This window comes from Phoxinus phoxinus (genome assembly GCF_949152265.1).
Source record: "Phoxinus phoxinus genome assembly, chromosome: 10".
In the NCBI taxonomy this organism is placed as follows: domain Eukaryota; kingdom Metazoa; phylum Chordata; class Actinopteri; order Cypriniformes; family Leuciscidae; genus Phoxinus; species Phoxinus phoxinus.
In genome coordinates, this window is record NC_136885.1 from 25007605 (window position 1) to 25028875 (window position 21271).

Here is a 21271-nt window from a genome sequence, read left to right on the forward strand (position 1 = left end):
AATAAGGCCCCTTTAAAAACACATTTTCCTTCTCCATGATATATAACAATGCTGAACTCCAACAGCCATTACACATATTAAAACACATTTTAATCTTCCAAATTTTTAAAAGCTGAGCTTTATGCATGGACATTCTCTCTCCTATTAGCTGTCGAAAAAGAAAATGACAATGACTCAAATAACCCAAACTGCCATTTTGAAGACTATCAAAGAAAATGATAGTCACAAGAGCGTGAACAATTTTAAGTATCATGGAGCACGAAGATCCATCAACCAGCCAGTGGGGGCTGGTTATAGGCCAAATTACATCACCACATGGCTCTATATAGTGCAGGATATGTGGGGAGAGAACTGATGAGGCGTGCAGTCAGTGATCCGGTTCGGGTCTCTGCCACTGGAGTCGTCGCTCAGAGCCCACAAACCTAGAGGCATGCGCTTTACCCCACATTCCTGCAACGCAATGGCTCAGCTATGCTCTCCAGGCATTTCCATCAGCGGCCTGTGGAAGGAAGCATGTGCTTTGAGGGAAGGGTACAGTGGATTTACTATACCTGTCTGTGATGGCCTTCATAAACTCCTCCAGCAGCTCATCATAGGCCTGTCCACGTAGTCTTTTATGCCTCAGACCAATGTACAGAGGGTCCTTCAGGAGTTCCTGCGACAGGGAAAGAGAGAAATAAAAGGTTTTTAACCACACTTTTTTAGAATCCCAGGCATCAAGTAGAAACAATAGCATGACATGACAATTTATCATACTCTAACCAGTGGAAAAAATGAGAATCCAAAAATAAAATACCATCAAAACTCAACAAGTGAATGTTTATTGTGTATACAGCTCCTCTTTAATTAGTTTACATATGGTAATCTGGTTACCTCTCACAGTTATTTGTGCCTGCGTGTGCTTAAGGAAACACAGACCGAGAACAAGAGAAAGAGAAATGCATAAAATCTTTAAAAAAAGAGACAGAAAGAGGACATGTGAGGAAAAAGAAAAACACTGCATTTTCAATTTGAAAGTCTAGCAGCTGTCGCTCTTGTTCAGATCTGCAGACATCACAGTGTGAGCCACAAACGCTATGGGAAAAACAGAAAAGAAGTTGAGAGAGAACGCAAGCGTCATATAAAAATTCTGTGCGCCCCATCACTGTCAGCATGCCAGTCAACCAGAAAAGAAAATGGATTAACAGAGCACTCTCAGCAGTTCTGATGTGTGGTGCATACTTAACATCGTATGGCAACAACTTTGGAGCTTTTTCCATGTTTTGATCACAGTGAAAGAGGAAGTGATTTCATCAGAACTCATTCCCACATGGCACACGCAATTTTAGTCACAATCAGTTCTGACGATCTGTCCTCGTTATAAAAGCATTTTTTCTATCTGATAGGACTAGTGAAAATTAAAAAAGTTGTTTGGGACTGAAAAAGTAATAACTCGTAAACTCTTAAAACTTCTATGAGACTGTCTTTAAGATCAACATGTAGTTAGAAAATAGTTTGATTTTTCATTTCATGTAATTGATCTTGTTCATTAATGTTTATTTTTTTGTCCTCATAATTCTTGATCATCGTAATTCTACTCAATTTTCCAGTAAATGATAGATTTGTCTCTGGTGACATATAGTAGGCTTCTCCAATCTTTAAAGATCTGTCACTTATTCCGTTCCACAATGCAAGATCAATATCATAATCCAGGAGAAACTTTTCGGAACTGTGCTGACATGCTAGCTGAAGAAAAAAAACTCATGCAGGAAATTGAACTAAAGGGATATTTTACTTCCAGCACTTCTTTGGATTTCTCCTTAAGAGTTTTACACAGCAATTGCGATCATAAAGGTGCCCTTAAAAGGGAGGACTGTCTGGTTTCTGGCGGTACGTGAATTCATCAGTGTGGGAAAGGAAACATAGAGTGCAGTCTGAGATATGAGATGGTGACTGCAGGCAGATTTATTGTGTGTTCATAATGCACTTCTAAGTGCACACTCAGTTGGATGGGACATACTTCCAGAGGGTCTGGTTTGTTGTGACTGTGTTTTTTAATATCAAGACAGTCGCTATAAAAGTAGTTTCTCTGAACCCCACAGTCAGGAACTAAAACAAACAACAAAATGCAACAAAATTTGATAAAAAAAGATAATTAAGTTAAATTTAGAATCCTGAAAAAAAAGTATCATGATATTTTTTGAGTACCAGAAAAGCATATTAGAATGATTGAAAGTAATGGCTGCTGAAAATTTTGCTTTTTTTTCCAAGAATAAATGGCAATTTAAAATAGAAAAGTTATTTTGAATTTAAACTTATTTTACAATATTAAAGCATTAACTATAAATAAATATTTTCAAAATTAGAGAAAACTAAAGATTAATAAGAATACTATTAAAGCCCCACCCGAAAACCTAATCTAAAATCTGACAGGTTGATAAACATGTGGTTCCGGAAGCAACAAAGATCCAGAAACATCCTACTCCTACATCCACAAAACTTTTTTCCATATTCAATTTCCAATCAGTAATCTCTTGATCGTCTTGCCTATTTGATAATCACCCGAATGTATTCTGGTAAAATATATATTCACAAAATATAGGAAATATGTCAGTTGTTGACATTATTAGATAAGGCTCTTTAATCTGAAAAAGGAATACATCAGAGTACAAGCTAAGATAATATATAAAATAACAAGATGTGCCTGCTCTCACAGAAAGTGAAGTGCTTGAAGTTCTCAGAAGAAACAAATCGTCTCGGGTTACGACTGTAACCCTTGTTCCCTGAGAAGGGAACGAGACGCTGCGTTGAAGACGACACTTTGGGGAACGCCTCCAGTGTGACAGCGTCTGAAGCACGTGTGGAACAAGTCACATCTCGATTGGTGTTGTGTCATGACGTCACATGTGAACGGATGTCACACAGAAGCAACAAAGGGAAGCCGGCACACAAAAGTATTACCTTCTGATAGGTCGGAGCAAGTCATTCTCAGGAACTTAGGAGGTGTGGCAAAGGAACGCAGGGTCTCATTCCCTTCTCAGGGAACAAGGGTTACAGTCTTAACCCGAGTAGTTCCCTTTTGAGGGAACATATGCTGCGTTGAAGACGGCACTTTGGGGGAACGAAATACTCACTGTGCCACAATGAATAGGGTTTTTCCTGGTGTGAACCTTGTCAGGCACAGCTCAGGAAGAGAGGACTTGAGAACTCGGAATGGAGGGCAGATCCAAGCTATAATATCTGATAAAGGTGTGACGGGAGTCCGAGCCAGCAGCATCACAGACCTCTTGAAGGGTAACCCCCGATAGAAATGCTTTGGAGGATGCCACTCCTCCACTCGAGTGAGCTCTTATCAGGAGAGGAGAGGGCAGACTGCGCGCCTCATACGCTGAAGGAATAGACTCCACAATCCATCTGCTAATCGTCTGCTTGGAGGCAAGGGAACCCTTTTTAAGTTACCCAAAACACACTAATAGCTGGTCCGACTTCCTCCAACCTGAGGACCTATGTACGTAGGCCTCCAAGGCCCGGACAGTGCATAGTAGGTGTAGCCTTTACTGATCAGCCGACACATGTGGTGGAGGATGAAAGGCCTGCAGGATAACAGACCGTACCACATTAGATGGCACTTTGGGCAAGTAGCCCGGCCTAGGGTGGAGAATGGCCTTTACCCTACCAGGAGCGAAGCAAGAGGGGGTAATGGCTAGCAGGAAGGCCACTTTAAAAGAGAGAAACTTCTCAGACAGCTCATCAATGGGTTCGAAGGGTGCCAGGGATAACACCTCAAGAACCACTGCCAGGTCCCACACGGGAACCCTGGCCAGGACTACAGGTCTCATCCTCTGATCACCACAAAGGAAACAAATGATTTGTTGGCGTTTCCCCAGAGGGCCACCACTTAAAGGCGTGTGAAAGGCAGCTATGGCCGCCACATAGACCCTAAAGTGTGGATGGGGAAAGACCATCAGAGAAATGACTTTGGAGGAACTCCGCAACTGAAGCTACTAGGCAGTTAACTGGGTCCAATTGGCATTCTCTGCCTCATAAAGTGAACACATTCCACTTTAAGGCTTAAAGTTTCCTCGTGGAGGGACCTCGTCTGAGAGACCAGAACTTAGGAGTTGGTCCCCCTCAGGGGCCAGACCCAGAGCTTCCACATCTTCGGTTTAGGGTGGTTTTATGAGCCCTCGGCTTGAGAGGGATGGGAATCTCTCATGAGGGGTCTGCCAGGAGCGCTATGACGTCTGAGAACCGTACTCGGGTTGCCAGTACGAGGCTACCAGAAGTAGTCAGACCCCGTCCCGAAAGACCCTCTCTAGAACTCCTCGGCCACACCTGCACCATGGTATCCATTCCCAGAGGAGCTGGATGTGTAAGGGAAAACCAAAGTGGGCAATGCGTGTTCTCTTGAGATGCGAACAAATCCACTTCCGCTTGGTCGAACTTCCTCCAAATTAGCTCTACGGTCCCGGGGTGGAGTGTCCATTCCCTAGGCCTCAGCCCTTGCTAATTAGTGCCCCGACAATAGTGTAGACCACCCCGCTGAATTTTGGCGGGCAATACTATTTATAGAATTTAATTCTGTACCTCTTCAAAGACTCCTCCAAGCTTCTACATATTCTACAAGGGGGATCTTCTCTCAAGACTGACCTCGGTGTTCACTGACCTGAAGCGGCTGGCTGGCAGGTAACAACCGAATTATATTTTCTACAGGCCTCATTTGAAGAAGTTAACTCGACAGGGCCGCAACAATTTGGACAGACACTGCGATTTGCATTTGTTGGAAACAATGTGTCCCCAAGTGCACGAGGCAGCGGGAAGCAAACATCGATTTCCTTAGGGCTCCGCGGAGGAGCGAGATCCGTCCCCGGAGGGACTGCCCTTAGAGGCTTGAGCACAATGTCCTGACCTCTTTCCCGAAGCCTTCCTTGCCTGAATGAGTCTATCCTCAGATCAGTCCTCAGATCTGTCTTCGGCTTAGAAAACTTCGGTTGAGAGTGCTGCTTTGACCCCCATGCTTTTTGAGGGGTGCTCGAGAGGCAACACTCTCCATCTGCTGATGCAGTTGTGAGACATTATGCAGACATTATGCTGATGGGCAGCGTCGGAGTCTTAAGGGATGATGCAGTGTTGGGTGAGATATGATGCTAAATACTCTTCAACCCATGGCATCACCCCATAGCCATTCCCTTTCGAGCCCAAGATGGAGGAATAATTATGAACAGTTGGGCTCGATAATCTCGATGAGAACGGCCTTTTCCACGATCATGACACCGCAGTGTATAGATCGGGAAAGAAAGGCAGACTCCGACATGAAGGCTGTGACCGAGCCTGCAGGAAGTGCTCACTGAATTTACTTTTCTTTTGCACCTTCTGCTTTTCTGTTGGCCAAATTATATTTAATTAGGCCATTTCTCTAGTCACAACCTTCAGCAGCTCCTCAAAAAAAGGGGAATGAGGTGGCAAGTACTCTAATTCTCCTGCCTCAATGCTTAGAACATCTAACTCCTCAGAGCCAGATAATTTTAGCATGGGCTTCTAATCCTGAGCAGAGCCGCAGAGCGGGTTTCTGATCCCTGAATGGAAACAACAGAGCTGAGAACTGAGGAAAGGCAGAGGCCGTCTCAAACTCGCCAGGCAGCTCCATTTGCGATCCCCATGAATGTTAACGCCACGCTGCCTCGTCGGACACGGATCCCAAACCACAGGGAGCGCAAGCCTGGCCTGTCTCATCGAACAAGGCCAAGCGGGAGCAGAGCATTCTGAGCAGCAGCGGCAGCTCACAGTTCGCACGCTGCCTGTGCATGCTTCGCTCCAAGGCACATAACACAAAGCGAGGGTGTGTCTCCCTCCGTGATGTATCTGGGACAGGGAGACGCATACTGCCTAGATTGCCTCTCACTCGCCATACTTTCACTCTTTTTGATAAGGAATGCTTTTCATAGTAGGACAAATAAGACTGATAAGTGATAACACCAAATAAGACAGAAGCTAACTGAAGAGCAGAAGCTAGCTGTTGTGTGCCGGCATCCCTTTGTAGCTTCTGAGTACACAGTCACGTTACGTCATGACGCAGAATTAATCAAGACTGGACTAGTTCCACACGCTATTCCTTCAGACGCTATAACGCTGGAGGCGTTCCCCAAAGTGTCGTCTTCGACACAGCATGAGTTTCCATGAAAGGGAACCACCAGAGATAATTCTGGCAAAATCAGGACAAAATTTTATCCTAGATCAGCTACTCAGAAGAGAATACGAGAACTTATTGGTCAGTGGGTGATGAGAGAGAGAGCCCTTTTCTCTTTGGGATTAACTGGGTTTTGATGAGTTATGCTTTGTGTGTGTGAACTGTATGTGTATGTAGTCTTTCAGGTGAGATTAAGGCACAGGAACAGTCAGGGTCTGTTAGCCACAGTCAGAGAAGAATAAGAAAATGAGTGTCAGAGAGAGAGAGAGATCCCTATGCTTAGGCCACCCACAACCTAAACAGACAGTACTTTGTTTGCGATGACATCATTTGGTTTCCTTTCAGTATGTGAATGTAGGCGTGTGGATGAGGTCACATGAGGTGATAGCAGTTTAGACAGAGTATCCCAGCTGTCAATCAGCAGAATGAGCCTCTGAAGTTAAATGATGATGTGTAAGAGGCGTCATCAGAGATCATATTCCCCTTTTACACCAGATACATCAACAGACTTGGTATCAGCGATCATAATCTGTTGTCTGGAGGTCTGTATATACAGAAGCTCATTATTTCCATGAAATATAGCACTGTTTAGACAAGGCACAATACTCCAGAAAAACTCACAGGAGGTGTTTACACAAATAGTGTTTACATGGGTTTGATTGCAAACTGCTTTGGCTGTTTGTGTGTGTGCAATCTGGATCTACACTGCAGCAGCAAAATTGACTGAACCTGTCCTTAACTAACGGAGTGACTACTTTCACTACTAACTAGTGAAAGTGCAGACATTTTGATCCCAGATTATGATATTTTCAGATCCTGCCTGATCATCTCCCAATCTATAATTAAATTAATTCAAATGAATGAAATACTTAAAATACATGTAAATACTTAAATTAAAAACAATTGTTTTAAACAAATGTGTATATACACACATTTCAAAATGTATCTCATTATCACGCACGCACGCACGCACGCACGCACGCACGTACGCACGCACGCACGCACGCACACTATATACTCTCAAAAACCTCATAGGTCAAATATAATAATTTTCTTAATAAACAGTTTTGTTTATATATATAACAAATAATTTATAAAAATATATAAATTCCTCAAAAACCATAAGATTTAAATATAATCGTAATAATAATATTCACACATTTTTTTACTAATGTTGTATACTATTTCAGAATTACTGTATGTATTTGCTTGAAAATTTGATTGTTAAAATGTTCAACATTTTATAATAAAATATATATTATTTCATATTTAAAACAATATTTTAGTAGTATACATTTCAGTATATAATACTATAATATCATCTAAATACTATACAAATATAATAGGATAGCATATGTAATAGTATAAATATTTTCACTGGAGTGCAAATAACAACTGCAATTACAAGCAGCAAATAGTATCTGGCAGGAAATCCAGTTTGCTGACATGAACAATTAGCGCACTTAAGCTATCCATAAAAAACCTGCGCAAAGCCCCTCCATGTTATTTACACATCTTGAACTTTCTCTAGCAGCCAGACCACAGACAGCGTTCTTTATGGATTAGAGTTTAACCAGAGCGTACAGGGCCTGGATCAAGCAACCATAAATTACGCTGATCCTGGATCAGATTCCTTACTGTCTGAATTGATGTTAGTGGCTGTGTTTGAAGAGTCATAACTGACCCAGGAGCAGTTGTCAAGCTCCCTCTGAGAGGCAGAAAGAAAGGAGTCAGCCTGACCCCAGTCAGTAGGCGTCTTGCTCCTTTAGAAATAACAGTAGACTTAATCCTTTAATAACACTCATTTTATCATCTGACTGCACAATCCTATAAAATGCACACACACAGCTGTGGGGGTATAAGCAGTGAGTTCATCAATCAGATCTGTCATCTCCTCAGAATATCCTGAAAATGAGGTCTTAATTACCTCAGACTTCATGCAAAGTCGGCCAAATGGTGCAGCAGAAGAAGTCTTTCAATTTTAGACTTCTAGAGGGACAGAAGACTCTTTATCATGAACACATGCATGCAACCTTAACCCAGACAGTGGAAAATAAACAAATAAATAAAAGTTAAACCAAAACAAAATAAATAAATAAATACATTGAAAATTTTTAAAAAAATCCTCCAGCTGAATACACTTGGATGCAGACAGAGACAGGGGCCCAAAATCTAGAGTCAACTCATTAAAGTGTTTTGATGCCTGAGGATACGTTGAATCGCTGACTGGCCACTCTGGATTTAGCATTGCAGCAGAAGACACATGTGGAGCTGGCCTGCACAATACTGAAGCTGAACCGAATGGGAAAACTGACTCAGAGCAGTTACACAACAGTGTTAATGTGCTTTTACACTCTAACTCATTTATGAGCTTTTGTAAAGAACCAACAAGAGAGTGAAGCTGTCAAATGAGTTAAGGAACTTCAAATTTTAGTGTAAAAGCAAGAATTGATGACATCATATTAACTGAGATATACATAAATGGATACCTTGAATTTAAAGCAAGATGCTTTGGGTAAGATAGTAGTTTTTCTTTAGAGAGAGAGAGAGAGAAGTATCTTATGCCGAGTACACACTGCACGATTTTATCCCTGATTTATACTTGCCGATAGTTTCGTGTTAATCATTGAAAATTCCCGAAATCTGAGGCAAACCGGTGCTTGCTCATGTGAGTGACAATCGTGTAGTGTGAATGAGCAAATATGCGATCTAAGAGATGCGCCGATGCTCATGAAATATTTAGCATGCTTAATATTTGGACCTGTCTGTGACTCAGAGTCATGTGCTTTGACTGGAAATTACATTGGCAACGACCTACAGCCAGTGAGAGAGCTAAGATAGAGGGCAAGGGAAAGTTCAGGGGGGAGGAGTCCTGCAACAGAACATCAGCAAGCATGTCTTCTGATGACTTCTTTTTTCTTCTTTGCTACAATACGGCGCACAGACAATTTGGACCACAAAGCTTGAGGCGTAATCATTTTAAAAGAAGAAATCCAGTCTCGCGCGAGAACTCCTCTCACCTTGTTTGGTTTGTCTCCGATTCTTCCTACTGAAATGTTGTCGCCGATCTGTCGTGTAATGTGCACACAAAAGCAATTAAATGGTACCCCAGACAGTCGTGTAGTGCGAGAAGAACAGCAATCTGACGACTTTGAAATCGTGCAGTGTGTAATCAGCATTATGTTCACTAAAGCTGATCAAAAATACAATAAAAACCGTAATATTGTGAAATATTATTACAATTTTAAATAACTGTTTTTCTATTTGAATATATTTTAAAATGTATTTTTTCCTGTGATGGCAAAGCTGAATTTTCTCCAGTCTTCAGTGTCACATGATCCTTCAGAAATCTCCTGCTGAAAATGTAGCTTTGCCAAATTCTTTTAAATTGCAACAATATTACTGTTTTTACTGTATCTTTTATTAAATAAATATAGCCTTAGTGACCATAAGAGAGAGAACATTTTTTATTTATTCCAAACTTTTGACCGGTAGTGTATTATTTATCTAAAGTTCTGTCATAAAACGGGTGAAGGCTCATAAATGCTTTATTGCACCTGCTCACATTTACATCATTCTCTATAGGGCACAACTTGTTGTTTCCCGCTGTATTTGTAGCCAACGAGCTTGCTGCTCAACTTTAAAATGATTGCCTATTGTTTGCCATAGCAGTTTGCAGCTTGCTTTCACAAACCCTCCTCCTTCTCCAGTTTTACCTGTATAGATCTGCTAAGGGGGGGATTCATGAATGCTTGTACAGCAGCAGCATGTCTTGCTTGCTCATTGCAGCATGCCGTGTGTATAATCAGTGGCAAATTCCGTACTTGCTCTGCAAAAGCAGCAAAAAAAGCAGCAGCAGTAGAAGTGTAGCAGATCTATTCTGCCAAGACAAAATGCATTTTCATTATCATAGACATTATCATGCCAAACTCTCTGAGAGTTGTCATGACAGAAATATATATATTTTTTACTTAGGCCTAGCAATTTCTCTCCAGTTACTTTGTGTCTGATTAAATTAATCCACTAAATTGAAATTAATGTTAATGTCATTTTGAGACCTAAAGTTGTACTGTAAACATAAGCTACTGTATAACTTCAACAAAAAGACAAGTGTCTATAAAACACAAAGTCTTGAAAGTCATACACTCTTTCTTAGTCTCTTCTTCTCTCACTTTACTCTGTCCATCTGGGACTCGGCATCCATGATGGCATGGCTTAGCCACTGCTCTGGCACAGAAGGGGAGTGCCAGGTGGACACTGGCACAAAGCCTTGGTAGATGAGGCAGTGGTTTTCTATTTCTGCAGTGCCACACCCTTAGCCCGGTTGAGAATGACACAGACTTTATGCTCACTATATTTACCTCTGAACTCAAAGGGCTATTTATAGCCTACAGCTACTGCAGCAGTAACCTACGTCCTGCGACACTGCAACGTTGCGACCGTTGAAAACAAACAAGTTGGCGGATTAAAGTCGTGAGAGAGGATGTGGTTGCAATGAATAGTAATGTCTTTGATTATGTCAAGGAGAGCGAGATGGCAAGCGGGTGTCAGCAGTCACGGTCTGGATGGCTGTGGTGCCACATGTCTGCCTACCTCATTGTCTGTCCCCACATCCAGCATAACAGGCAGGCACTGCTGAGGCGGCATTCCACCACAGGCGGTGTAGAGGGCCAGTTTACCCACTGGGATGCCCATGCCATAGCAGCCCAAATCCCCCAGGCCCAGTATCCTCTCTCCATCTGTCACTACTACGGCCTAGCAACAAATACAACCAAGTTATTGAGACAGTCAGCAAATTCAGAAACAGACTGCATGAACATCCAAATAATTTGTTAAATTTTAGTTTACGTTTTTTTTAACCAAATGTGGGCCATACATGCATTATAGGGAGCCACACACAGTTTTGCTATCTTTGTGAGGAATCTCCATAGGCGTAATGATTTTTACTGTCACAGTTATGTTCAGTTAGTTTCTGTTTTCATGGACCTTTATTTTTTTATTTTTAGTCACATGTGTTTCTTTGTTCAGTTTCCCACCACTCTTTTGTTGTCAGGGTAATTAATTTAATCAGCACAGGTGTTTATCATTATTTCATTAATTTGGCTTGTACTTAAGTTGTGTTTAGTATGTTTGCTGACATCGTTTGGACCTTTTTAGTGTGGATTATTATTAAAGCATTGTGCAGAACTTTATTGATCAGTTTTGTCTGTGTATTGTATATATTTTTACTGTATATTCTATCCCCTTGTGTGTTGTTACAAAACATTTATATTTGAAATAAATGCTCTTCTTTTTAGGCACCTGAGAAGGGTGATTTTTTTTCCAACTGTTTTCAACATTGATAATAATAAATACAAAATTCTTGATCACTAAATCAGCATATTAGAATTACCAATATTTCTGATGGATCTTATGACACTGAAGACTGGAGTAATGATGCTAAAAATTCAGCTTTAACATCACAGGTTTTACAGTTTTTAGTATTTTTTTTACTTTTGTATTTTTGATCAAATGAATGTAGCCTTGGTGAGCATAAAAGGCTTCTTTTAAAAACATTAATAAAACCTTTCTGACTCCAATTTTTTTTAATGGAAGTGTGTATATATCGGTTTGGACACTAAAGCAGCCCGCACTTTTAATTCACCCTACAAAGCTTTCTGATCTAATTTAAGCATTTTATTATCAAATCACTTTTTTTCATTGAATTTGTATGTTTTTGCCCTGGATTAAACATATGCATTTATAACTGGATCTGTGATAGGCTATTTTGGCTTGTAAGTCTGCCCTCCAGTAACAACAGATTTTCTGCTTTTATAATCACATTTTCACATATTCACAATAAACTAACAAATTCAAAATAACAGCATAAGCTGTTTAATTCAATCCAATTACCGAACGCAGTTGATCCCAAAGCAAGAACAACGCGTTTTTTTCCCGTTAACATTGTGATGCAGATGCAGTAGGTTTTAACCTTTTTACTGCTTCATCCCCCCCGCATTGTTCCTCAACACGCCAAAACCCTACAGGGTGCGACATCATTACCTTAATAACTTTTAAATGCTTAACGAGTAGATTAATATGACTTTATGGCATCGTTTTCACGGTACAAGTCATATAAATTTGGAATCAATGTCTTTGGAATTGGTGAAACCCTGGAGAGTTTTAATTCTGACAGTGAGAGTTCTGGTACATTGTGTAATAGTACAGGGTGGTGTAGATGTAAGTGGGCAGAACTCACACGAATATCCTTCTCTGGCCAGCTCTGAAGTAGTGTGGAGATGTGGGAGCGGTCATGAATTGTAATAAATAAGCCCCTGAGAGAGAGAAAAACAAAACATGGTCAGTTGAATTGAGCTGTCTGTGTCGGCGAATGTTTCCATTCATTTTATATGGAACATTTAAACAAACCAGTGGACATCTAAAATGATGAGGTAGAGTGCGTTTTATTATGTCCAGTGTAGATTCATTTTCCAGTTCCATTTGGAGCAATTCATGTACCACCTTTAGGTAAATGTAATGATAGGCGCATAGCTCCTGACTATCACAGATTTTTTAAATCACTTTTAATGATTGATTTCGGCATAGTCTCCCTTGGCATGTGACTCACAACCCTGTGTTACCCTTACATTTACTGTCAGCTTCAGTGTTGTTAAGAAAACTAAAAATATAAAAAATATATAAACATGAGATAAAAAACAAACTTTAAAAATCTAACAAAAATAAGAAGTCGCTTTGGCAACTAACTGAAATACTAAAACTGCTAAAACTGAAATAAAAATAAATAAAGCTAAATAGAAATACAAAAAAAAAAAACGAATAAAAGGACAAAAACACATTTAAATAAAAACTTAAAATATAAAAATAAAAGCCAAAAAACTGAATATGAATAAATACTATAATAGTATGTATAGTAATCAAATAATAATGATCGCATTGAGCTTCCTCTGAAACTTCTGAAACTACCTGCTGCTGTTGCTGAGCTACTATAAAAAAGTTGATTATATGTTATTTAATCCCATATTTCAGTGTGCTTGCTTTGCTTTATTTCTGTACTCGCCATTTTTTCTTCCAAATCAAATCTATCAACCTCCCAGTGGAAGGTTCTATCACTCCCACATGTTAACAATGAATGCTATTTTTTATAGGCACCCATTCCACCCGAAATCCTTCTATTTAAATAATTAAATCATCAGCTTTAATTCTGGGCTACTTCGACAAGAAACGTGTTTCTCAAAAAAGCTTCTCAAATGCACCTCCTGTTACCACTTGTGATTGAAGTTCAAGAGGAGGGTTACTGATTTTGTGTTTCAACAGACAGACTGTGCTGTTTGAGCTAGATAAATCACCCTGGATCAGTCTCGAAAGTCATTCTTGTTGAAAAAGGCGGAGACTCAAAACACCTTCGTAGATTAGAGGCTATACTTGACTGATCAATGCCTAGAAAACAGATGAACAAACGCTAACTTTTGCACACACACAGGGCATTTTCACACCTATAGATCGTTTGTTTTGTTTTCGAAACAGGGACTTTATTTGTTACAATGTTGCATTTTCTTCTTGGTTCGGTTCGCTTTCACAAGGCAACCTTTCAAAGCGTACCAAAATGTGTTCACGCAAGTCACATGCAAGTACAACTGTCCTCTTCCTGGTCAGAGTTTCCTCTGTGTTATTCATCAAGATTATTGACAAGTTCGCTCCATGAGCTTATTGTGGCTTTATTTGTAACTGTCGAGACTCAAACATTATACGAATGTAGCCGTCATTCCCACTGTTAAATGATATACTACATTCTTCCTACATATTAATACTACAGCAAATTCATGGATCAAATTCAAACTCCCAGCACTGTCTAGAGATTAACAGTTTCAAGACACAGTACGAAACACTAAACGAATGTTATAATGCAGCTAGAACAAGAATCAAGGCTTCATCTGGACAGCATTCCCGCACGGAGAAGTGCAACTACACAACATTTTAAGATGAAGAGGTGCTCTTTTGGTTTTCAACTGTGATAACTAATGTGCTCACTCACAGAATCAGACACTACTGCTATTTTTATAGCAAATTTCCGGCTAGGAATTATAATACCATTTGGTCCGTTGGGTCGGATTGCTTTTACACCTAAAGCGAACCACCCCACAGTGTTTTTGAAATAGGACCGAGACCATCCGAGCAAGATTGTCGTGTTCATATGTGTCTAAAGGAACCGAACCAAGGGAGAAAACACACCAGCCTATTTAATTTACGTGATTCATGTAATGTAATAAGTAACATTGTGAGGGGACAAGAAACATTAACGAAGCCATTTCCATCATATTAGGCATAAGATGAATGTGTACATATTGTAAATGAATTTAATAAACTTGGAGGCTACATTTTTTAGCCTTCAAACTTCTTGAAATGCACATATGTAGATCAGAGAAATAAAATTAGTATGGGGGAGCCGGGCCCCCAACCCCCCTTACTAGCTCAAATTTGGGACCTTGGTGATTACAAAACCCTGCCTACGGCCCTGCTTGCAAAAATTCTCTCTGTAGCTCAACCTCTCTCTCTTGACCGCTCTTTTTCGCTATTAAGTTTTTATTTTCTGGTCTCATGAGATCCACTGAGTGTAGCTGGATGAGCAGGACCCCAGGGACATCTTTCACATTGACCTCAAAAAATATCTCCAGTACATACACCTACTGTAGATCTTTCTTCCTTCCACCTACGGCTTCATGGAAAACGTCCAATCTCTCAGTCAGCCTGAGTTCACAGAATCCATAAAAAAAAAACAGATCATTCTTACATCTGGAAGAATCTTGAAATTAGACTTCACCAGGTGGACTTGATCCAATTCCAAGAAGCCTACAAATTGAGGCCATCTTGTGACAGGAAGACACCTTAGGCAATGACAGGAAATCTAAAGATGGGTATATAACAAATGATATGACTCCAGGGTTACAGTTTAGACATCCTTTTATGCGTCAACAAGATGTTGCTAAATTCCAGTGCAGCGGAAAAGGCGCATAAGAGCTCTTCCTCAGTAGCTGAACTAAAGTCAAATGAAAAGCACACGCCTGGGAGCAAGGATCAGGCTCGAAACACAAACATAATACAGACTGCATGCTCCTCTGACACAGAACTCTTTAAAAGTCATTCATCACAAGCACCATGGAAAAATAACCTCTGCAGCTTCAGTAAACAAACTTAAATTTTTTATAAATTAAATGGATAATACAAATTTCAAGTACTGCAGTATTGTGAAAAACTCACTCGGAAGGGTCAGTTGGAAGCCTCACAACTGTCTACCACCATCTTCCTCTGAAACAAACAGGATCCAACTGTTAAAGGATGGTTAAAAGAATTTAAAAGGACCAAATGAGAATGTAAAATGTAATTTAAAGTTGTCAGGAGCCAACTCTGTATATATTTAGTCTAAAATATGATACTGTATTACCGTTCAAAGGTTTGGGATCCGTAAGTACCGTATATGTTAATGTTTTTAAAAGAAGACTCCAAAGCTGCATTTCTTTGATAAAAAAAATACAGTAAACACTGTAATATTATTAAGATATTATTACAATTTAAAAATAACTATTTTCTATTTAAATGCATTTTAAATAATAATGTATTCTTGTGAGGGCAAAGCTGAATTTTCAGCAACCAGTACTCCAGTCTTCAGTGTCACATGATCCTTTATATATCATTCAATGCTGATTTTGTGCTTAAGATTTTTATTATTATCAATGTTGAAAACAGTTGCCCTGCTTAATATTTTAGTCAGTGGATACGTGATTTTTTTCAGGGTTATTTGATGAATTGAAAGTTAAAAAGAACAGCATTTATTTTAAATAGAAATCTTATGTAAGATTATAAACGTCTTTTCTGTCAGAGTTAATCAATTTAATACATCCTTGCTTAGTGCAAGTTAAAAAAAATATTATACTATACTGAAAAAATATAACAAAGCATCTGGTGTTGCACAAGAAGTTAATCTCAATGTTCGTAACATCCTGTATACTAAAATGCCCTCTTCTGGTCATTTTTAAAGACATGTACTTTGCTGCCCATAATATCCTATAGTCCTGTGCATGTGATTTGGCGATTGGTTGAAAGTATAATAATGGCATCTAAAGGAGTCGATGCAAGTAAATTAATCTGTAAAATGTAAATTTTCTCATTGTATGATTCCAATTCTACTGGGAAATAAGCATAGTACTCATTAAAATTTTGCTTAGTTATGTCTAAAGTTCTTTCAAATTTGTTTAACATCATTGCAAATTATGTTATGATGCCTTGGAAACCTGTTTCTTCTCATAAACATTTCAGACTAAAGTGTCCCAGGTTTTGACTGCTCTATGAAATTCTCCACAGTGACTCAAACTTATGCATGATGAGGGGAAAACCACAACAGATCTTTTAAACAGGTTTGAACCATACCCAGACAGCCTGGACAACTTCCCCCACATTATGTCTGACATAGTTCTGTCAAAAGTATGGGTACTTTGGTACCAAGTGGACTGTGCAATTGAAAAAATACCAGCATTTCTGTAGTAACAGTTACACTAAGCACCGGGAACTCTGTACCTGCTGATAGGCGGCTGCTTTCTTAAGCACTCTGTGCATCAAGAGCATCAAAGGTTTCTATTTACGTCATGTTTTGACTGTAGCCAATCACAGACTTTTCTGTTGAGTGCATGAACACAATGGCCACTTGGTGGCCATTCAAAGGTGTTTAAGTTAGTCAGCGCCGCATCCACTCAGTAATGCACAAAATTCTGTTTTTGTTCACCGAGAGCTTGTTGAATTGCAAGCTCATTGCAGTTTTGCACACTATGGATACTTTCATAACCAACAACTAACAGACCTGCCACTATGTAATGTATAATGTGTGTCTTTGTTCCATTATTTTATTACAGTTTTTCTGAATTGCTAAAACACTGAAGGGCCCTATTTTAACGATCTAAAAACCCAAGTATCCAACGCAAAACACAAGTAACTTTGTGCTCGGATCTCGCAAATCTAAAATGGGGTGATCTGAAGTAGCTACATTACTAATGGTTTGGGCGTAATGTGCAATAAACCAATCAGAGCGTCATCTCACATTCCCTTTAAGAGCAGGCACGCTTGTTCCATGGCGGATTGCTATTATAACGGCGGATTTGCCAGGCGCACGCAACTTACATGATGTTAAAGGTGACTTCACAGTCTTCAGATTTTTGTTTCCTGGCTCTTGACGGACAACCCACTTTGTCAGATGTCCTTATATACATATGTGTCTTGCCACTACTGATAAAAAAAGGTTTGATCTGTCATTACTACAATTAGCCTGAATAATTTGGGTACATGTGTAAGTTAGATTTATGCCTATTCACATCTTCATGGACACCACAGCGATCTCCCTCGTCGTGTGGTAAAATGTTTCCTTGTAATTATGCATGGTTTGCAAAAATATGAACTGCTGTGCTGCGTCTGTGTAGATGAGAGAAGCAAAGTGTATGACCGTTGTGCACACGCTACATTATGGCCAAGCATGCGCCCTTAAAATATCATCTGAATAACGCGGCACTGACTTTAGACTAGGTTTTTCCTGGTCTGTGGCAGAATTGTTTTATGAAACTGTAAAATAGCACCAGGGAACACGCCTCCTCTTTTCGCTGAACCGCCCCGGGAGCACAAGTTTATTCCCTAATTTACAGACGTGCGTCTGTGGAGGGAAAAGTCCGCTGTGCGTCGGCGTACAAAGTCATTTGCACTGGGTGCAAGATAGGGCCCTAAATCCCATTCTCTGAACCAAATTCTCAATAGCCTTAATCTACTATTTGCCTGCAGCACCCTCAGCAATACTTCATCCTGCTAACTTGTCAAGCAAGAACTTTACTAAAGTTATGAAATGCTTATTGGTAATCAGTATGTCATACTTTATGTATAACTTTGCATAACAAGGTTCCAGGCATACTGTGACATTTCTGCAGCAATCTAATTAAATTAATTTATTCACATGTGAATGTTAATAGCAGAATTATTCTCATGTATCTTAGCCATTTTTTTTTTATCGCAATCATCCTCATCCTCATCAACAATTAATTACTGATTAAAAGGCCAGGAATTAGTTCAGGAATCTCTTTTCATTTAAACATTATAATAAAGAACTTCCAAAATTAATTAAGGAAAAATATGATTCAACTATCCTACAGACAGAATAATCCCATGGAGGTCCTCTGGGTTAAAAGACAAAAACAAAAACAAAATACAGAAAAAGAAACGTGACGAAAAAGGACAGCATTAAGAATGGGACATAAGATTCAATTATGTGGCTAAATTTGACCAATTTCTGGCACCAAAATCACTGACAATACAATTCTTTCAGAATGTGGTTACTGATTTCTTGACACAGACTCCTTCCTAATCTTGATCTATGAGTTAATAACAGGATAGAAAGTTCATGTGAGTGGAAAGAAATGGAGGAGAGGAGAGGGGAGGAGAAGAGAGGAGAGGAGAGGAGAGGAGAGGAGAGGAGAGGAGAGGAGAGGAGAGGAGAGGAGAGGAGAGGAGAGGAGAGGAGAGACAACAATCTCAGCTGATTACTATTCAAAGCAATGGGCACCTGGTATTAGAAAAAAAAGGGAAGGGCAGATTTAGTTTCCACCTTTATAAACCGCCTGTGATATTTACAGAGTTGGCAAATGGAAATATGCCCAGAGCAAGCGATATAAAATTAAAGTTCTGTAGACATCAACTTGCTTCAAACGTCATTGTGGGGACATGATCCACTAACAATAAAACAAGAGAGCCTAAATCTGTGAGAGCACTGCGTGGGAGTGTGCAAGGGCGTGCGTGTGCTCTGAGGGATGGAAAAGTGCTTGGCTTGAGCGAAATGGAGGGACTCAGATGAAAAACTAAGAATCAGCTGGACAAACACACCAACCGTTCTTTCCAATTCCCTCTCCTCTGCTCTGTGCGGGCCACTAGCAGCAACAATAGACTCCTCTCCACCCAGCTGCGGACGGCAGCCAAACTTTCCTCTATTCCAGTAAGAGGAGCGCATTGCATGAGAGGTTCATTTTTCTGAACCCACCACCCTTTTCCATAATGCCTTTGCAAAGTGCAAAGCCATTTCAGATCCTGAAATCTGAGGTTTATAATCCCAGACATCATCTTTAGACCCCGAGTGCCAGTCTGAGGCTAGCATCCCCCTCATTATGATCAGTCCAGACATGGCAGAGAGCTCTTAGATGAAAAATTACAGTTAGAAAGGAAAAAAACCAATGATTGAAGTTGGTGTAGATGGTACTAGCCTTCCTCCTTCAATAAAGTGTGGTCCAAATCATCTGCATCTGTGGGTCAGAGTGGGCTGACCGTCTGTATTTGTCGGAGTCATAGACAGTTCCTCTACTCGGCATTCAGACAGCCAGAAGAGTCAAATTACCCAAGCTTACATAACACACACACACACACACACAAAATGCTAATGGAACAAGGCAACAAGCCCTCTGCAGTCAAAGAAAAAAGGACAGATAAATTACAACCATGCTCCATTTTTCCATCAATTACTTTCCAGTAATTGTTGCGTTTTTGTGTGACGTTGGCTATTAAACAACTGACATGCTTAAAACGCTAAATCAATTCGAGCATATGGCTCATTGTGCTAAATACTGACTGCTACTCTACAGCAAAAGCCAAAACTGCACTAACATCCCATATGAAAATAGTATTAGTTGTGTCTGACCACACAGAGACTCTTTTAAGGAAAGTTAATTCAGAGAGCCTTGGAAATGAAATAAAAGGCAAAGTTATAGCATTATTAAATATTGCTTGTGTGACTATGATTTATGGATTGTTCAGATTTGGTATATTTTATAGATGACTGTGGATTGCATTTTCTACAAGCATGTAAAATATAACAGTGTCTTGTGGGACGAATGTACACAAATCACTGTTAATGCAATCCGCGTGTCACATCGGACCCCATTTCAACAGAAGATTAATGTAAGTTTCATGTACTGCAGTAAAATAAGCATGATTTGAATATTTAGTGGGGTAAAAAAACACACCTTACTTTAAACAGTTAAGATGAATACGGGTTATGCGCAACATTCTACAAAACGGGTATAACTACTTCCGGCTGTCAGCTACTGAGGTAAACACAGCGTAGTAATAACCTTTTATAGCCTGTGTTTACAGGAGCTACCCATACTATCAATTTCCGATCAATTTATACTATCAATACTATCAACTATCAATTTATTGCCAAACGGACGTCCAGAGCCCCGAGTACTCTATTAGACAAAGTTTTACGCCTTTTTATTTTTTTAGTTTTACTCTAAATTTTGATCAGAAATAAGAATGATATTATAATAAGCAAAAATTAACAGAAAAATAACAGTTACCTCAGAGATCACTGCACCTCAGAGATAAAATACCGCTGCGGAAGTGAAAAGCAGAAATGCTTATACCCGTTTTCCGGTTCGAACGCTGGGCGCTCGGCATAACCCCTATAAAGATTCTCTAACCTCTGACTCTTACAAAGATACTAAAATAAATAAACAAATTAATAACATATCATAATGATGAAGAGCAGCCATAAAAAAAGCAATAAGAATGGACTTTCCCCAGTTTTTTAACTCAGTTGGCAAAACATACTTTACCATCATCACCAATTATATCACCTGTCCCGCAGAGCTCAAAGTTCCTGTAAACTTGTGAGGTGCAAGGAAATGTATTTTATGACATCCAATATTCCATAAAAGCTGTGACCAATGAAAATAAACATTACCATCACTTAAGTCGCATAAGTGGATAAATCCTTAAATTAAAAAGGGAAATTTGATGAAAAAAGGCTGAATTGTTCATGACATTATTTACTTAAGTAAAGCTTTTTTCCCAAACAAATAATACAACAATATATTCCAAAGCCTCCTCTGTTGACTGTGGGTGTGCTGCACCCACGGTGCCCATTGCATCTCTGCTATAGCTCCGACTACTGCCAATTTTCCCCTCATCCAAATCAACTTGAACAGCTGCATCTGTGTTTATGTGTCTAATGGGAACGAATTCAAAGAAAAGGTCTATTCAAACAGCATACCATGGGCAAGGTGCACTGCATGAAAGGATTTCATAATC

The 21271-nt window shown here is 39.6% G+C and overlaps 1 protein-coding gene across 1 annotated transcript in view; it reads right to left on the reverse strand.

Annotated features, from left to right (window-relative positions):
- Positions 1–21271, reverse strand: part of me1 (malic enzyme 1, NADP(+)-dependent, cytosolic) — an 83201-nt gene that overhangs the window by 20827 nt on the left and 41103 nt on the right. Inside the window, exons 4-6 of the mRNA XM_079625731.1 lie at positions 12405–12480; positions 10760–10921; positions 552–655 (exon numbers count right to left, since the gene is read on the reverse strand). Coding sequence (XP_079481857.1) covers positions 552–655; positions 10760–10921; positions 12405–12480 — 342 coding nt within the window. The remainder of the gene's footprint in view (positions 1–551; positions 656–10759; positions 10922–12404; positions 12481–21271) is intronic.